Genomic DNA, 13065 nt, shown 5'->3' on the forward strand with positions numbered 1-13065 from the left:
AATTTTTAAAAAACCTCCGGATTTGTAAAAACTCACTCAGATTGATTAGAGATTCTGTGTAGTTTAGTACTAGAAGTTCTGAAAAATTAATAATTTCTGAGGAGTTAAGAGTTAGGCTTCCAGTGCCACTAACATGTGTTATGTGATGCTGGAGGTATTTATGTGTAGGATCCATACCTGACATACTTTGTGGCACCAAGGTCTGTACTCTGGAATAAGTATCTTGATTCTCCAAGCCCTCCCCTACATATTTGCTCTCCTGAGTTTAGATTGCCATACTTTACAGAGGCTCTACTGTCATCAAGACTGTGTACAGGAATACAGAACAAATGAAGAATCCCAAGAACAAATGATTATTTAAAATGGAAATACATATGAACCTAAGCAATGAACAAGATGCAAATATCTTTATAAAAGTAGTCAATGGATGTCATCCTGTCCTGACTTCCTACAGAGGGGCTTTCTGTGTCACAGTCGTCTCCTGTAGGGCAGTCTTTATTTGTAGGTCTCCTTGATTAGGTCTGGTTATTTTGATGGTCTGCTCCCTACTACTGTTAAGTTATGCAGGAAAATATTTAACATAAAATAGGTCTTGAATTTGAATTGGAATAGGTATCACAGAAAGACTTTGTAAGTGAAGACACATCAAAGTACAGGTACTTCTTTTGGTTAAGCCTGACTGAATTAAGGTAGGTGCTTCCATGCCACACCCTCCTCCCTGTGTCTGCCACAGACACAGGAATGGTGATGCAATATTGCGTGGCAATTACAGCATGCACTGAAGAGTATAGGGTTTGCAAAATCAGACTGAGGAAAGACACAGCCCCCAAATTGTCTCACGTGGTAGGATTTGCTGTTAATGTTTACAGAGGGGATTGGTTATTTTTTTTCCTTTTTCTTTTTTTTTTTTAAATACTAATGGAGTGTAACTGTATACAGAGCCCATCTATGATGCCTTGCAGAACAATTGAGTGTTTCCTGTTTAGATACTTCTGAATGGCAGTATGTGTTAGAACATGAAAAATAACTTGCTTTTCTCTTTTCTGCTGCTGCTGTTACTAATTCACTCTGTAGCTGATCCTTCTGTATGCCTGCTTTACTTTTTGTTGCAGTTTTGTATGTCTAGAACTTTAAAAAACGTAGTTGTCTCCCTGTGTCTGTAGATATTACTGGGTTGAATTGTTGGAGGATGATTCTGATGCAGCTCAATTCAGTGTGCACTGTGCGCAGTGTACAGAAACTAGCTATTACTAAAAATAAAAATATTTTCCCTGTTACTTAGTTTGCATAGAGTTATCTGTATTTTCATATGAAGGTTTTTTTTATTTTCTTAGATTCTGTGGTTTCTGCCATTGTAATTTCGAGACTTGTGCCCAGACCACAGCAGGCTGCAGACAGGCACGCTCCATTTGGTACCTCAGAAGGCTCCTGGGGTATAGGTGCTGGTTTGGGTCCATCCCATGGTTTATGGTGCTGCAGGGTGAGGGCAGGTCTGGGTGTCCTGTGGTAAGGAGGGCTCTGGCAATTGGCTGCCTGCTGATCCTGCCACTGGGGATACAGAGCTGGGGAACGAAGGGAAGAGAAGGCTCTTGTCAGACAGCACCACCAGGTGCAGTGCAGGAGTGTGAAGGATACAACCTGGAGCAGTGTTTCTCTGTCACCATCTTCACACCTTTCTGCTAGGTGGGATTTGGCAGTGTCACAGCAAGATAAGTTACTTGCTTGTTTTTAAAAAGGAAAAAAATGGTCACGTCCAATTTGGAAGTGGTCCATGATCTTTTTAATGCAAGTGTTTGGTTTTGATTTGTATTTAAAGAGTGATTTTTCTCTGTATTTTTGTTTAGCTGTGTATAGTTTCACTAGCTAGTTTGTGGCTTTATTCCCTTTTATTACATTAGATTACCAAATACCAATAATTTTTATTTTGTTGCTTATACCAATTTATTTAATGTATTACTACATTTTCTTTTTTCACAGTGGCATTTGATTAGTTGGTTTTAATATAGCTTACATTTTCAGGAATTTCCTTGATAGTTCCTGTAGCTTTTGCTTTCTGTCCTCCTTCCTTTTCCTTCCAAGCTCAAAAGACAGGGAGAGATAAATGTCCTGTTTTGGTTTATAATTTGTACGTGGTCTAAATTTACAAGGAAACCTGCTTTCTAATTTAATTCTGCATATAAGATGTGAAAGCTGGCATGTTCTCCAACTATAGAGTACAGAGTAAGTGGTCCAAACTCATGTTTTGGCTATTGATCAGACATTTTTAGTTTTCCTTTGGAACAGAATTTGGGGGTTTATCAGGTATTTTCTTAGAGCTTTGCTCCTCAGTGTGTCTTTCTTCGCAAGGTTGGCGTACCATAGCACATGGTCTCCAGTATTCTGTGCAAAGTTGGATGTTGAATCACTGACTGGAGTACAGGTTATTCACTTGTTGGAATTGATGAAGTTCTTTGTTGCATTTAAAATTGAACGCTTCAGTCACAGTAGTTGGTTACTAATGTGATTTTGATGTGGTCATTGTATGTCTTCTATAGTTTTAGTCTTCTTAATTTTATATCATAAAGTTGTTGGAAAGAAAATCTTGAATAGCTAGGAAACAAACCTCTCCTGGGTTGATGTTGAGTATTCCAGCATATCTTGACAGGAGAAATGGTGAGTGGTAGTGATGAGGCAGAAGTCAAACAGCACTGGCCAGACTCAAAGTTTTGCGATCAGTTAGAAATAGGTCACTCTAGTTTGGTGGGTGTAACAGTATTGATGGTGTTTACATGGTTGTGTTTGTGCGTGCATGTGCCACACATTGTGTGCTGAACTCGGAGAAGGTCTGGATGGGCACTGCCATGGCTCCATTGGTGATTGTGTGGGGTATGAGGGAACCACATGTGAGACGCATCAGAAACATGGGGCATCAAGGACTGGGGTCTCACTGCAGTGGTGGCCACAAAGACAGTTCTGTGGTTGGTTATATAAGTACATTGAGATTTCACTCATGATTGGGAAGTGGGGTTGGTAGGGAATGTCTTGAGGTGCAAGAAAAAAGTTACCTGCAGTTTCAGAAAGAGTGGGTCACTGCAAGGTAGTGGGAAATGCTCTAATTGTGTATGAAAAAGAGATGAACTGGACAGATCACATTTTTGCAAAGGAAATCATCATGTGTCTTGCCTCAATTTTGTGTATTTATTTTGGTCTCATTTTATAATATTTTATTACATTGGATTGATCTAGCTTTTGCTTGTTATGCAGGAAAAGAGAAGCCTTGAGGTGTCTGAAATAACATAGCATAGTTAAGGGCACCAAAGAAAACAGTGTCTGGAAGGGTTGGAAAAAATCGTAATTCATTAGTCAAAAACAGAGTGTATAGAGACTAAGTTGTATTATATAGTTGATTAATAATTTATGTCATGAACTATTTTCTGAAACTTCTGAAGTAGGCCAACAGGTCCAGAGGCTGTGTCTGAGCAGGGGTGCTCATGTCTGTCCAGGCCTGCATTTGATCCTAACCATGCCAGGCCCTTGGGATGCAACATCGCCCAAGAACTGGGAAAGAGGAACTGAAAGACTGCAAAAGGCAAAACCTTGGGCCCTAAAATGCCTTTTAAATGAAATAGAAATAAAAAATACTAGTTTCTTTAAAAATATGGGTAATTTTTTCTGATATATTTTATGTTTAATGAGTATTTTCAACCTTTCATTTAGCTTTTGGGTTTTGACATTCTTTGGCTTGCATCACACCTTGAAAAAAGTTAACTTGTCAGTGTTTTTCACAACTTCATCCTGTTCTCATTTCCAGTGTTCTCTAACAGTCCTGTGTGTAAAAAAGCCTTATTCTCAAATACGATTGTACAGTTGAAAAAAATTGAAAGATTTTCTATTCTTTGTTGGTGTCTGTTATACATCAAGAGTGCATTTTGAATGGAAGTCCCTGAACTCAGTTAGTTTTGAAATGTTATAGAAAAAACACTTTATTGCATCACATACAGACAATGGGGATAAATAAATTTTTTTCTGTCCTTTTCTTGCTCTCTTATGAGACTTTTTCCCTTCCAGCCATTAAGATGACTGTACAGAACTTTTATGTGGGTTTTTTCCCCCAAACTAATATTCAGTTACCCTTTCAAAAGCTAACTAAAATGTTAAACTCAAGTCTAATCTATTTGATATAGGTGAAGATGTGAGAGAAGATGTGATATTTGATACGAGAAAAGTGGATGGTGCTAGGTTGAATTTGTCAAAGGTTCCCTGTATTCCAGTGAAGCGCAAATGTGATTTCTAGAATGTGTCTGGAGCTAACACCTCGGTAAGGTGAGAATCTGAAACAGTATCAGTCTAGTCCTACTTACTGTTGTTAATTCTCTGGCACATGAGGTACACCATCTTTTTCAACTTCTGGAAACTGCTTTCCATATGCCCGTGCCTCAGCAGAGCTTTTTAAACAGTGGATTGGTTGTGCCTTCCCATTCTCACAGTATTTTGGTTCTGTGTCCGGGTCCCAAAGGCTTTGTCCCTGAGGTCTCCTCAGCGCAGCAAAGCACACGTGCAGTAGTAGCGGTAACCTGTCCAAGGGCCCGTGGGTGTGCTTTGGGGACACTGCCACGGGAGGGGCAGCCTAGGGCATGTTTCACACACCTCAGAACACACTCTTAGTTTCTCAGAAGCTGTTTCTGTGCAGTTTTTCTTCAGCTTTTCTGTTCTGCTTGAAAGTTTTCTTGACTCTTACCTGGTGGGATGCTGTATATTTGCACGTTTGGGGGTGAGACTGAAGGAAGGCTTGTATCGAATGGGCAGTTTTTGTTCATAGTGATCGGGCATTATTTGCACGTGTTACAGTGCTGATACAAGTCTTCCTTGAAAAGGACTTGGGTTTCAAATAGTAGGAAAGCATTTTTTTAAAATAATTTTCTTTACAGATGCTGTAGCCTTACTTTTTATGTTACCACAACAGTTTATCTCAGTGTGGTGTTCTTTTGCCTCCACTGAAACTTGTACTTACTTCCATGATCGTCATTACATCAGCTTTCCTTAATGTCTAAGCTTTTCTGAGCTAAATGTGTTGACTTGGCTTCCAACTGCTTTATCTTTTAACTGTCCTAATTCTTTTTTAATAGTCCAAGTAGGTAATCAAATATGCCACATTGTTCTAGTTCTGTTGTTCATTTCTTTTCCTTGAGATTATGCTTTTGCTTAATTGAATAATCTTTATACAAATGGAGAAAATTCCCGTTGAATAGGACTTTATAGATCCACAGTGAAAAATGCTCATCTGAGGAATATCCTTGAAATAGGAGGAAGTGATTTTCATGTATCAGGAGAGTTTTGAATGGAATCTATAGCTTTTTAAAAGCAGTTATTTCGGGGGAAGCGGGGCGCTTTCCCCGTGCGCACGTGTGAGGCACGGCCGGCTGCTCCTCCGGATTGCGGGCATGCGGCGGGAGCTGCGTGTGCGGGGGCCGGCCGTGCCGGGCCGGGGCGCTGCCGGGCGGGAGGGGCCGGATCCCGGTTCCATGGTGGGGCGGGGCCGCATCCCCGGTTCCGCGGGAAGGGCAGGGCCGGTTCCCGGTTCCACGGGCGGGGCCGCGCCGGCCCCTCCCCGGAGGCGGGCGGGGCGGGGCCGTCCCGGACCGACAGTGGCGGGGGAAGCTCGGGGTACCATTTTGGGGCGCGGGGCCGGAGCGCGGCCGCACATGGGGGCGGTGGGCCCCGCCCGAGGCGGTGACATCCGGGCGCGGCGCGGGGCCCGCCGTGGGTCGCGGGGGCTTCCAGCGCGGTCACTGCCCGGCCTGCGCCCCTCGCACCCAGAGCTCGTCTGTGCTGCGCGGACACGCCATGAGCTCCTCCGCGCCCCATGACGGGCAGATCTGCCTCCAGCGGGCCGTATTCCTGGAAGGGCGTCTGGTCTGCGTGCTTGCCGGGGAGTAAAACCTGCAAGGGGAAAGGTAGCGCCGTTTAAATTGCTTTATGCACAGTAGTTAAAGCTGGGCTTGTAGGAGCTGTTAAGTCGTGTCCCGCGAGAGGTCTCGGTAGCCTGTGCGTGTCACCTTCCCCAGAACAGTGTCGAGAATGCTTTTAGCAACAGGTCGCTGCGTTCTGATGTTACCAAGAACAGTTTTCCTTGATTTAGAACTAGGAAGTCTTAAGATGCGTTTTCCTCTTTTCACTGTTCCTGTTGGTTAAATTTTTTCAAATACGTACCGTCTTTTTGATAATTGGAGTTAAAGGAACTTGAAAATGACACCTTAGTGTTCCTTAGTTTGTCGCTGTTGCTTAGAGACTTGTTCCTAGTGTGTGCAAATAAAGACAATGTAATAGCAAATATTGCATATAGGGGGTTTTACCTGTAGTAAGGGGTTTGTAACTAAAAATATCTTTAAACTTTATTTCCAGTTCTGTAGTTGGTTTTCCTGGGTTTGTAATTGTATAGTTTTTATAGTTTGGTGGTTTACATGTATTCCACTGTTAAAACCTTTACTTGTGATTAACTTGTAACTTTTGTGATAGCCACGAAAGATGTATTATTCATCTTTGTGTTAACAAGAGTGATGAAAATGTAGGCTTTGGGCAAGTTTAGGCTTGGTAAATTACAGTTTGTAGCCTTATCCAGTTTCTTTCTTGCATGCTGATCTCAGTGGTCTGGTTCAGAGATTCCTGCTCGTTTTCATTCCCTGCTCCTGTGAGTGTTGTGGAAGGTGTGTGTGAAGGCTGCGCACACAGGAGTGCTGGTAACACAGTTCTGTTCTCCAGTGCTTCCATAGCTTAGAAAGCTCAAGTGGGAAGTGGCATCTGTGTGCAAGGTCTTTCACAGAGTTTGTAGGTTGCTTCATTTAACTGTTGCACGGGCTCAGTGAGGTGTAATTAAAGACAGCAGAGCTCACCCAGCTCGTCAGGCTGCCCAGGGAACTGGTCTGACGCAGTGGTTTTCACCAGCGTTATCTGCAGGTTACGGGGGATCCCTGGATCAGGATGCATAGGGTCAGGCAAGAGGAAGCACACACAGACTTTTTTGAAACGTGTGTGTTTGCAATATTTAAAGGGAAACACTTTCAGAATTTTACATATGAATATACTTGTGATTGCCAAGCTTTTCCCAAGTGAACAGTGTGATCAGCATTGGTTCTCCTGTCCGATGGTTTGTTCTGGAGCACAGAACTGGAGGGTGCCCCCCCATGTGCAGGTGCTGGAGACACAGAGCAGTGCAGTTGGCAGAGGCCTTGCTGCTCGAATCCCCTCAGTGGTGCAGCATCACTTCCCCAGGACACATGCTTGATTTGTCACAGACACCCTAAACTTCTCATCTAAGCTGGAATGCCTCACAGTGGGAAGATGCAGCCAAAAGACACAAACATTCTTGTCATATCTCTACGGTATCAGTTATGGCCCAGCACTGAAAACCGCTGCGTGGGGCTTTTTCCCAAGGATGGGAATTGGGTATTTCTAGACCACCAAGCCTGTGATGGAGTAAGACCGTTTGGTGGGCTGAGAAAATGCTGTCAGTGGGCTTGTGAGATTCATAAAATCAGTGACTGAATATCGAATCTTAGACACTCATGCTTTTCTAGCTCTGGGGAGAGGTACCTCTGTAGAGGAATTTGGACGTGTCTGTCATTACTTTTTGAATGTCAAGGACTAAGTCATTTTGGAAGTTGGAATCTCGTAGTTCCTCTGCTTTGTGCCCTGAACAGTGCATGTCTTGCAAAAGCATGCACAGTATGCTGCTCTGAGCTGTCTGGTCCAAGTATGAGTAAGTTTGTGGGTGAAATGATGCTAAATATGGGAAGCTTGCCTATTGCCTAATATTCCCATGTCAAATAGCAAGGAGATTAAAGATGAGGTTTATTTTGAGAGCTTTATACGTACGTGACAGTTCCAGAGCTGGTTGTACTTGCAGAGAGGCACTTAGGGTGGCTGAGAATTGTACTGTGTAACAGAAGCCAATTTTGGATAGCATTTTATTTAACTGCCCTTTACCTACAAAGGTATGGTTTATTTTTTCAAAACTGTGTTTATTTTTTCAGATAGTGCTCGTAATTCCTTCTGCACAAGAAGGAGGACAGTTAGGAGTGCAGGAAAACATAACATGTTAAGAAATATGGTACTTGTACCACATCTGTGGAATGCTTTGAGTAAGCTGTTTGGTCGGACAGCTGTCACCTTTGTCTGGGGACATTGGAAAGGACAGAACTTCAGTGGGAGCTCCACTGAACATAGAACTTCATCAAGAGAGCCTTTCCAAGAGACTGTAAATGCCTCAGTATTTCCGTGGTAAAATGAATTCTCAAATTCAACAAGTGAAGTTTGAATTTTTAGTCTTATTTGGGAAATTAAATAAAATAATTGCTTTGGGGTTTTTTTCTGGTAACCTCACAAACGGTTTTGGTTCAGAAAGCTGAAGTAGTGGATGTGCTTTACGAGCTGTGGGCCTCAGTAGCAGAGTAATGAAAATGAAGAGTCACTGTCCTATCCTGGGAAAAAAGCAGGGTATAGTAATTGTCTGTGTTTTTCAGCTTTTAAAAAAAAAATTATACTGTAAACATGATTACTGAGAAGGTCATTATCCAGAAGATAGTTTTTTTCATCAAAAATGCCTCGTTTCTCATACACAGCAGCTTAGAATTGTTCTATACACAGAGTTGATACACAGAAGTGATCTGCATGAAGCATTTCATAACTGCAATTTCAAAAAAACAAACCAGCAATAAAAAACTTACTATTTTTAGTCTTTCTTTACTCCTCTCCCTTGCAGCTTCCAGTAGGTAAATTCCACTTCAGAACAATGAGTAGAACTTCTTCACTTGTTCAGTTTCCATGTCGTGCAAGTGTACATATGCATACAGCTGATCTACTCATAAGATATATGCAGTTTGTATTACATGGGGGTTTTTTTTGCTTTCATTTGTATCTTATTTTCTCTTGAAGCTTCTTTGTAAGTCAAGAAATCCTGTGTGCAGAGGCAATGAAACATGGTTAGATCTGAATTGTTTTTCCTCTGTTCTGTTGCAGAAATGAGCCGTCAGACCGCTACAGCACTACCCACGGGTACTTCCAAGTGCACGCCATCACAGAGGGTGCCTGCGCTGACGGGCACCACAGCTTCCAACAATGACTTGGCCAGTCTCTTTGAGTGTCCTGTGTGCTTTGACTATGTGCTGCCACCGATTCTGCAATGTCAGAGTGGCCATCTGGTCTGTAGCAACTGTCGCCCCAAACTCACGTGCTGCCCCACTTGCCGAGGCCCGCTGGGCTCCATCCGTAACCTGGCTATGGAGAAAGTTGCCAATTCCGTACTCTTCCCATGTAAATATGCCTCTTCTGGCTGCGAGATAACTTTGCCACACACAGAAAAAGCAGACCATGAGGAGCTGTGTGAGTTTAGGCCTTACTCCTGTCCCTGTCCCGGTGCTTCATGTAAATGGCAAGGCTCTCTGGATGCTGTAATGCCACACCTGATGCATCAGCATAAGTCAATTACAACGCTGCAGGGAGAAGATATAGTGTTCCTGGCCACGGACATTAATCTTCCTGGTGCTGTTGACTGGGTTATGATGCAGTCTTGTTTTGGCTTTCATTTCATGCTAGTGTTGGAGAAACAGGAAAAATATGATGGTCACCAGCAGTTCTTTGCAATTGTACAGCTGATAGGAACACGCAAGCAAGCAGAAAACTTTGCTTATCGACTCGAGCTAAATGGGCATAGGCGGCGATTGACTTGGGAAGCAACTCCTCGATCCATTCATGAGGGAATTGCAACAGCCATTATGAATAGTGACTGTCTAGTCTTTGACACCAGCATTGCACAGCTCTTTGCAGAAAATGGCAATTTAGGCATCAACGTAACTATATCCATGTGTTGAAATGGCAATCAAACCTCTTCAGGCCAGTGTTTAAAACCGTTGCATTTAATTTAGCAGAAATAGGGTAACCATCTTTGACTGTCAGACAAATTATTTGGTAGATGGAGGGTAGACATAAATGAAGGTAAATAAAAGGAAAGGCTGTTAAATTACAGGAAGCAGTTGCATGTAGTAACTAATATATTTAAAATAAGTCAACAGTAAACCACTGAATATATATATACACCCAAAATGGGCATCTTTTGTATTAAGAATTGATTCTACAGGAAATGTTGTAAAATAATTCTAAAAACTTGTTTGTAGATTGATTGTACTGTTGAAAAGGATACTGTTTCGTGTTTTTGTTTGTGTTTTTTTCCCTCCCCTTTTGACTGACAAGCCATGTTGAGCGGTCTGGTCTCTGGCCGCTGCTTCCCTTCTTCCTCCCCACGCCCCCTTTGTAAGTCACTACATAGTATTGCTGCTGTTTGTGTATATTTTTTGTGTATTTGCTAATTTTTATTAACTTCTAGTTTTTCATTAAATAAATATGACTTTCTTTTCTGTAATTCAGGTTTTTCTCTTTTTTGTATCTTTTTAAAATTAATTACAGGTGTCATCTTTTGATATGCATAATTGCTATGGTAAAACTTATATTTCTGTATGTTTGGTAAATTTTGTCTCTTTCCAGTAGTCAATTCATTGGTGATACTGTTCTTAATTGAGCTATTTGTGAATGTACTGAACTCGAAAGGAGTGCTTATGTTCAAAGATGTCAGGAAAGACAGCTCCTTTAAAAACAGGTCTAGATGTTGTTGTACTTTGAGTTATCTTCTAACAAAAGTGAACAATTATTAAGAACTTTCCGAATTAAAAAAAAATTCACATTTCAAATTTAGAGATGCTTAGAAATTTGATTGCATCCTTGTATTTGTTGGTTTGCAGTACAAAGAAAGTCTTGTATTACACAGTATTTGTAATTATAAAAGCAGACCATTTGTTTAAAAAAAAAAAGGCAGTCAGAGTGAGATGTTTTCAGTCTTTTTATATTTGTCATTAAAAGATTACCTGGCAAATGAAAAAAAACAGCCAACTTCTGCTTTTTGCTTTAGCTCAAAGTTTGACACATTGATGCTCTTGCTCAGTTTCTTGTCTTCATGTCTTTTGGTTGTTACTAAAGTAACTGTCTGGAACTGACTTTTGTATATCATTTTGGTGACATGATCCACATGACAATGCAGATAAATAAATCTCTTCCAGGTGTGACTGACCAGCCCTAAAGGCTTTGGAAGGATACTGGGCTGTATGTGCAAACCTGAACCACGAATGTAAACGGGATTTGTGTTACAAAACAGACACAGACGAGCAGGGGCAAAGCTGTTCCATCCTGAGCTGTTGGAAGGAAATCTTTGTCAAACCGAGTGGTAGCAGATGTGCTGGGGAGTTGGTCTGGCAATTAACTACTTTTGTAACACATTAAAATACAGTTTATTTCCTGTGCACTGTCTTAACCTTCTTATCAGAAGTTGATCTGTTAAGACAACTCTAGTTCTTATTTTTGATGCATGATGAGGTAAGTAGTTCTACAGGTAAGGAACATAAAATCCATTGGGCTGGATTATTATACTACAGAAATAGCTTCATGTAATAAAAGTTTCACTCTTAAAATTTGATACTTAGGCTGTTTGAACTGTGCACAGATGTAATTTAAAAGATGTACTGGTACCTTGTGGCAGTAGATAAATGCTTCCGAAACTCGTTGCAATCTAGCATTTTTTTCCTTTTGAATATACAGCCAACTGTTTGCAGTTTTCTAAATTCAGTAATTATTCTCACCTAATTAAGCTTGTCTGCATTTACCTCTAGTTTGTCTTTAACAGAAAGTTGGCTAAATACCCTTTTTAGAGGAGCCCACATCTCCCTTGCTCGCTGGTGCCTGGCTGGCTGGGCTATTCCAGCTCTGGTTTTGTTTAGGGAACATAGTGGAGAAGCTGTGTGGAGCCTCTGACCCTGCCCTGAGAGGCTGGGGCTGTGTGGGGCTGGTCACTGCTGCTGCTTCTGTTTGGGAGGGTTCAGCTTGGGCCATGTCCCCAGGAGCACCGTCTCCCTTGAACCCTTGTGCTGAGCCGCAGTGATTCGACTGAGGTACAGTGGGCTGAAGGTCAGGGCTGTGCTCTGGAAGGGGCCTTCAGGAAGGGCCTTTGCAGTGAGCTGTAGAAAGTTGCCTGGTGTGCTCAGACAGGTTGGTTCATGTTTCACAGAGGACAAGATCTGTAGCATAACTACTGTATGCTGACTTACTGTAATGTAAATTAGTATTGCTCCATTTGGTGTTAAATAATTGTATAAAACCTTTGCTATCCATCATCAGATGGAATGATGAAATTACCCTTCGGCCCAGATCCTCAAAAGTATTAGAAGCCTAATTCAGTGGATCTCCTCTAAAGAGTGTGAGGATCTGGTAAGTCAACTACACTGTTATATGTGAAAAAAGAAACCATGCTAGAAATCTGTACAGTTTACTACCTTATCTAAAATAAACGCTGTATTAAAGCCTGGTATTGTCTTAACATTAGCTATTTATTTTAGAAAGTGTTGTTTTACTTTGCTGTATTGGGAAAGGAGTATTCAATTTGTCTCGAAAAGATGAAAAGCAGTAGATTTTGCATTTGTCTGCTAGCACTACCTCTGTGGTTTTTCATTGCCCTTTAAAAAAAAAAAAAAAAAGCCTTAAAATGTTTGACAAACGCGGATGTAAATATTTTGGTTCTGTTGTGACAGTTCCTGCTAGCTCTTGTTTGCAGTAGTGCTTTAAAATTAAAGCAGGTGAATGGTTTTGTATTGCTGCCTGTCCTGTTGTTTTATCCAGTCTTTTCCAAGCTGCTGTGATTAAAGCAGGAATTGCACACGTGGGATAGTTACTCTCTGTAGCAGTTTAGAGTGTTGATGGAAAGGAGCTACCACTGCTTTACCTTTGATAAGCTTTGGCTATCTTGGGTTATTTTTCTGAGGGACACAATTTAACCTCAGGTCCATGTAACTGTTCGAATGTTCCTAAGCAGATGATCCCCAGTGTATTGCCATCCCTTCAGAAGTTCTGTACTGCTCTGGCTCACTGCTGCACAGGATTAGTCTGCTCAGTGAAAGCAAAACAAAAGGCACCAACATGTGGCTGTAGTGTCTGCTGTAATGGATAATGCTTATGTTTTCTTCAAAAAAAATCTCAACACAGTAACAGAAC

The 13065-nt window shown here is 41.6% G+C and overlaps 1 protein-coding gene across 4 annotated transcripts in view; it reads left to right on the forward strand.

The window, feature by feature from the left end:
* SIAH1 (siah E3 ubiquitin protein ligase 1) overlaps nt 1–12665 on the forward strand; it is a 21457-nt gene extending 8792 nt beyond the window's left edge. For 2 of the 4 annotated variants that reach the window (XM_039558062.1, XM_039558064.1), the window contains exon 2: nt 8995–12665. In XM_039558062.1, coding sequence (XP_039413996.1) covers nt 8997–9845 — 849 coding nt within the window. In that variant the 5' untranslated portion in view covers nt 8995–8996 and the 3' untranslated portion in view covers nt 9846–12665. Of the gene's footprint in view, nt 1–4216; nt 4303–5665; nt 5934–8994 lie in introns of those variants that run through there. The other 2 variants (XM_019284184.3, XM_010396554.4) reach the window with 2 other exon arrangements.
* Nucleotides 12666–13065: the final 400 nt, after the last annotated feature.

The sequence above is a fragment of the Corvus cornix genome, chromosome 11 (assembly GCF_000738735.6).
Source record: "Corvus cornix cornix isolate S_Up_H32 chromosome 11, ASM73873v5, whole genome shotgun sequence".
Taxonomy (NCBI): domain Eukaryota; kingdom Metazoa; phylum Chordata; class Aves; order Passeriformes; family Corvidae; genus Corvus; species Corvus cornix.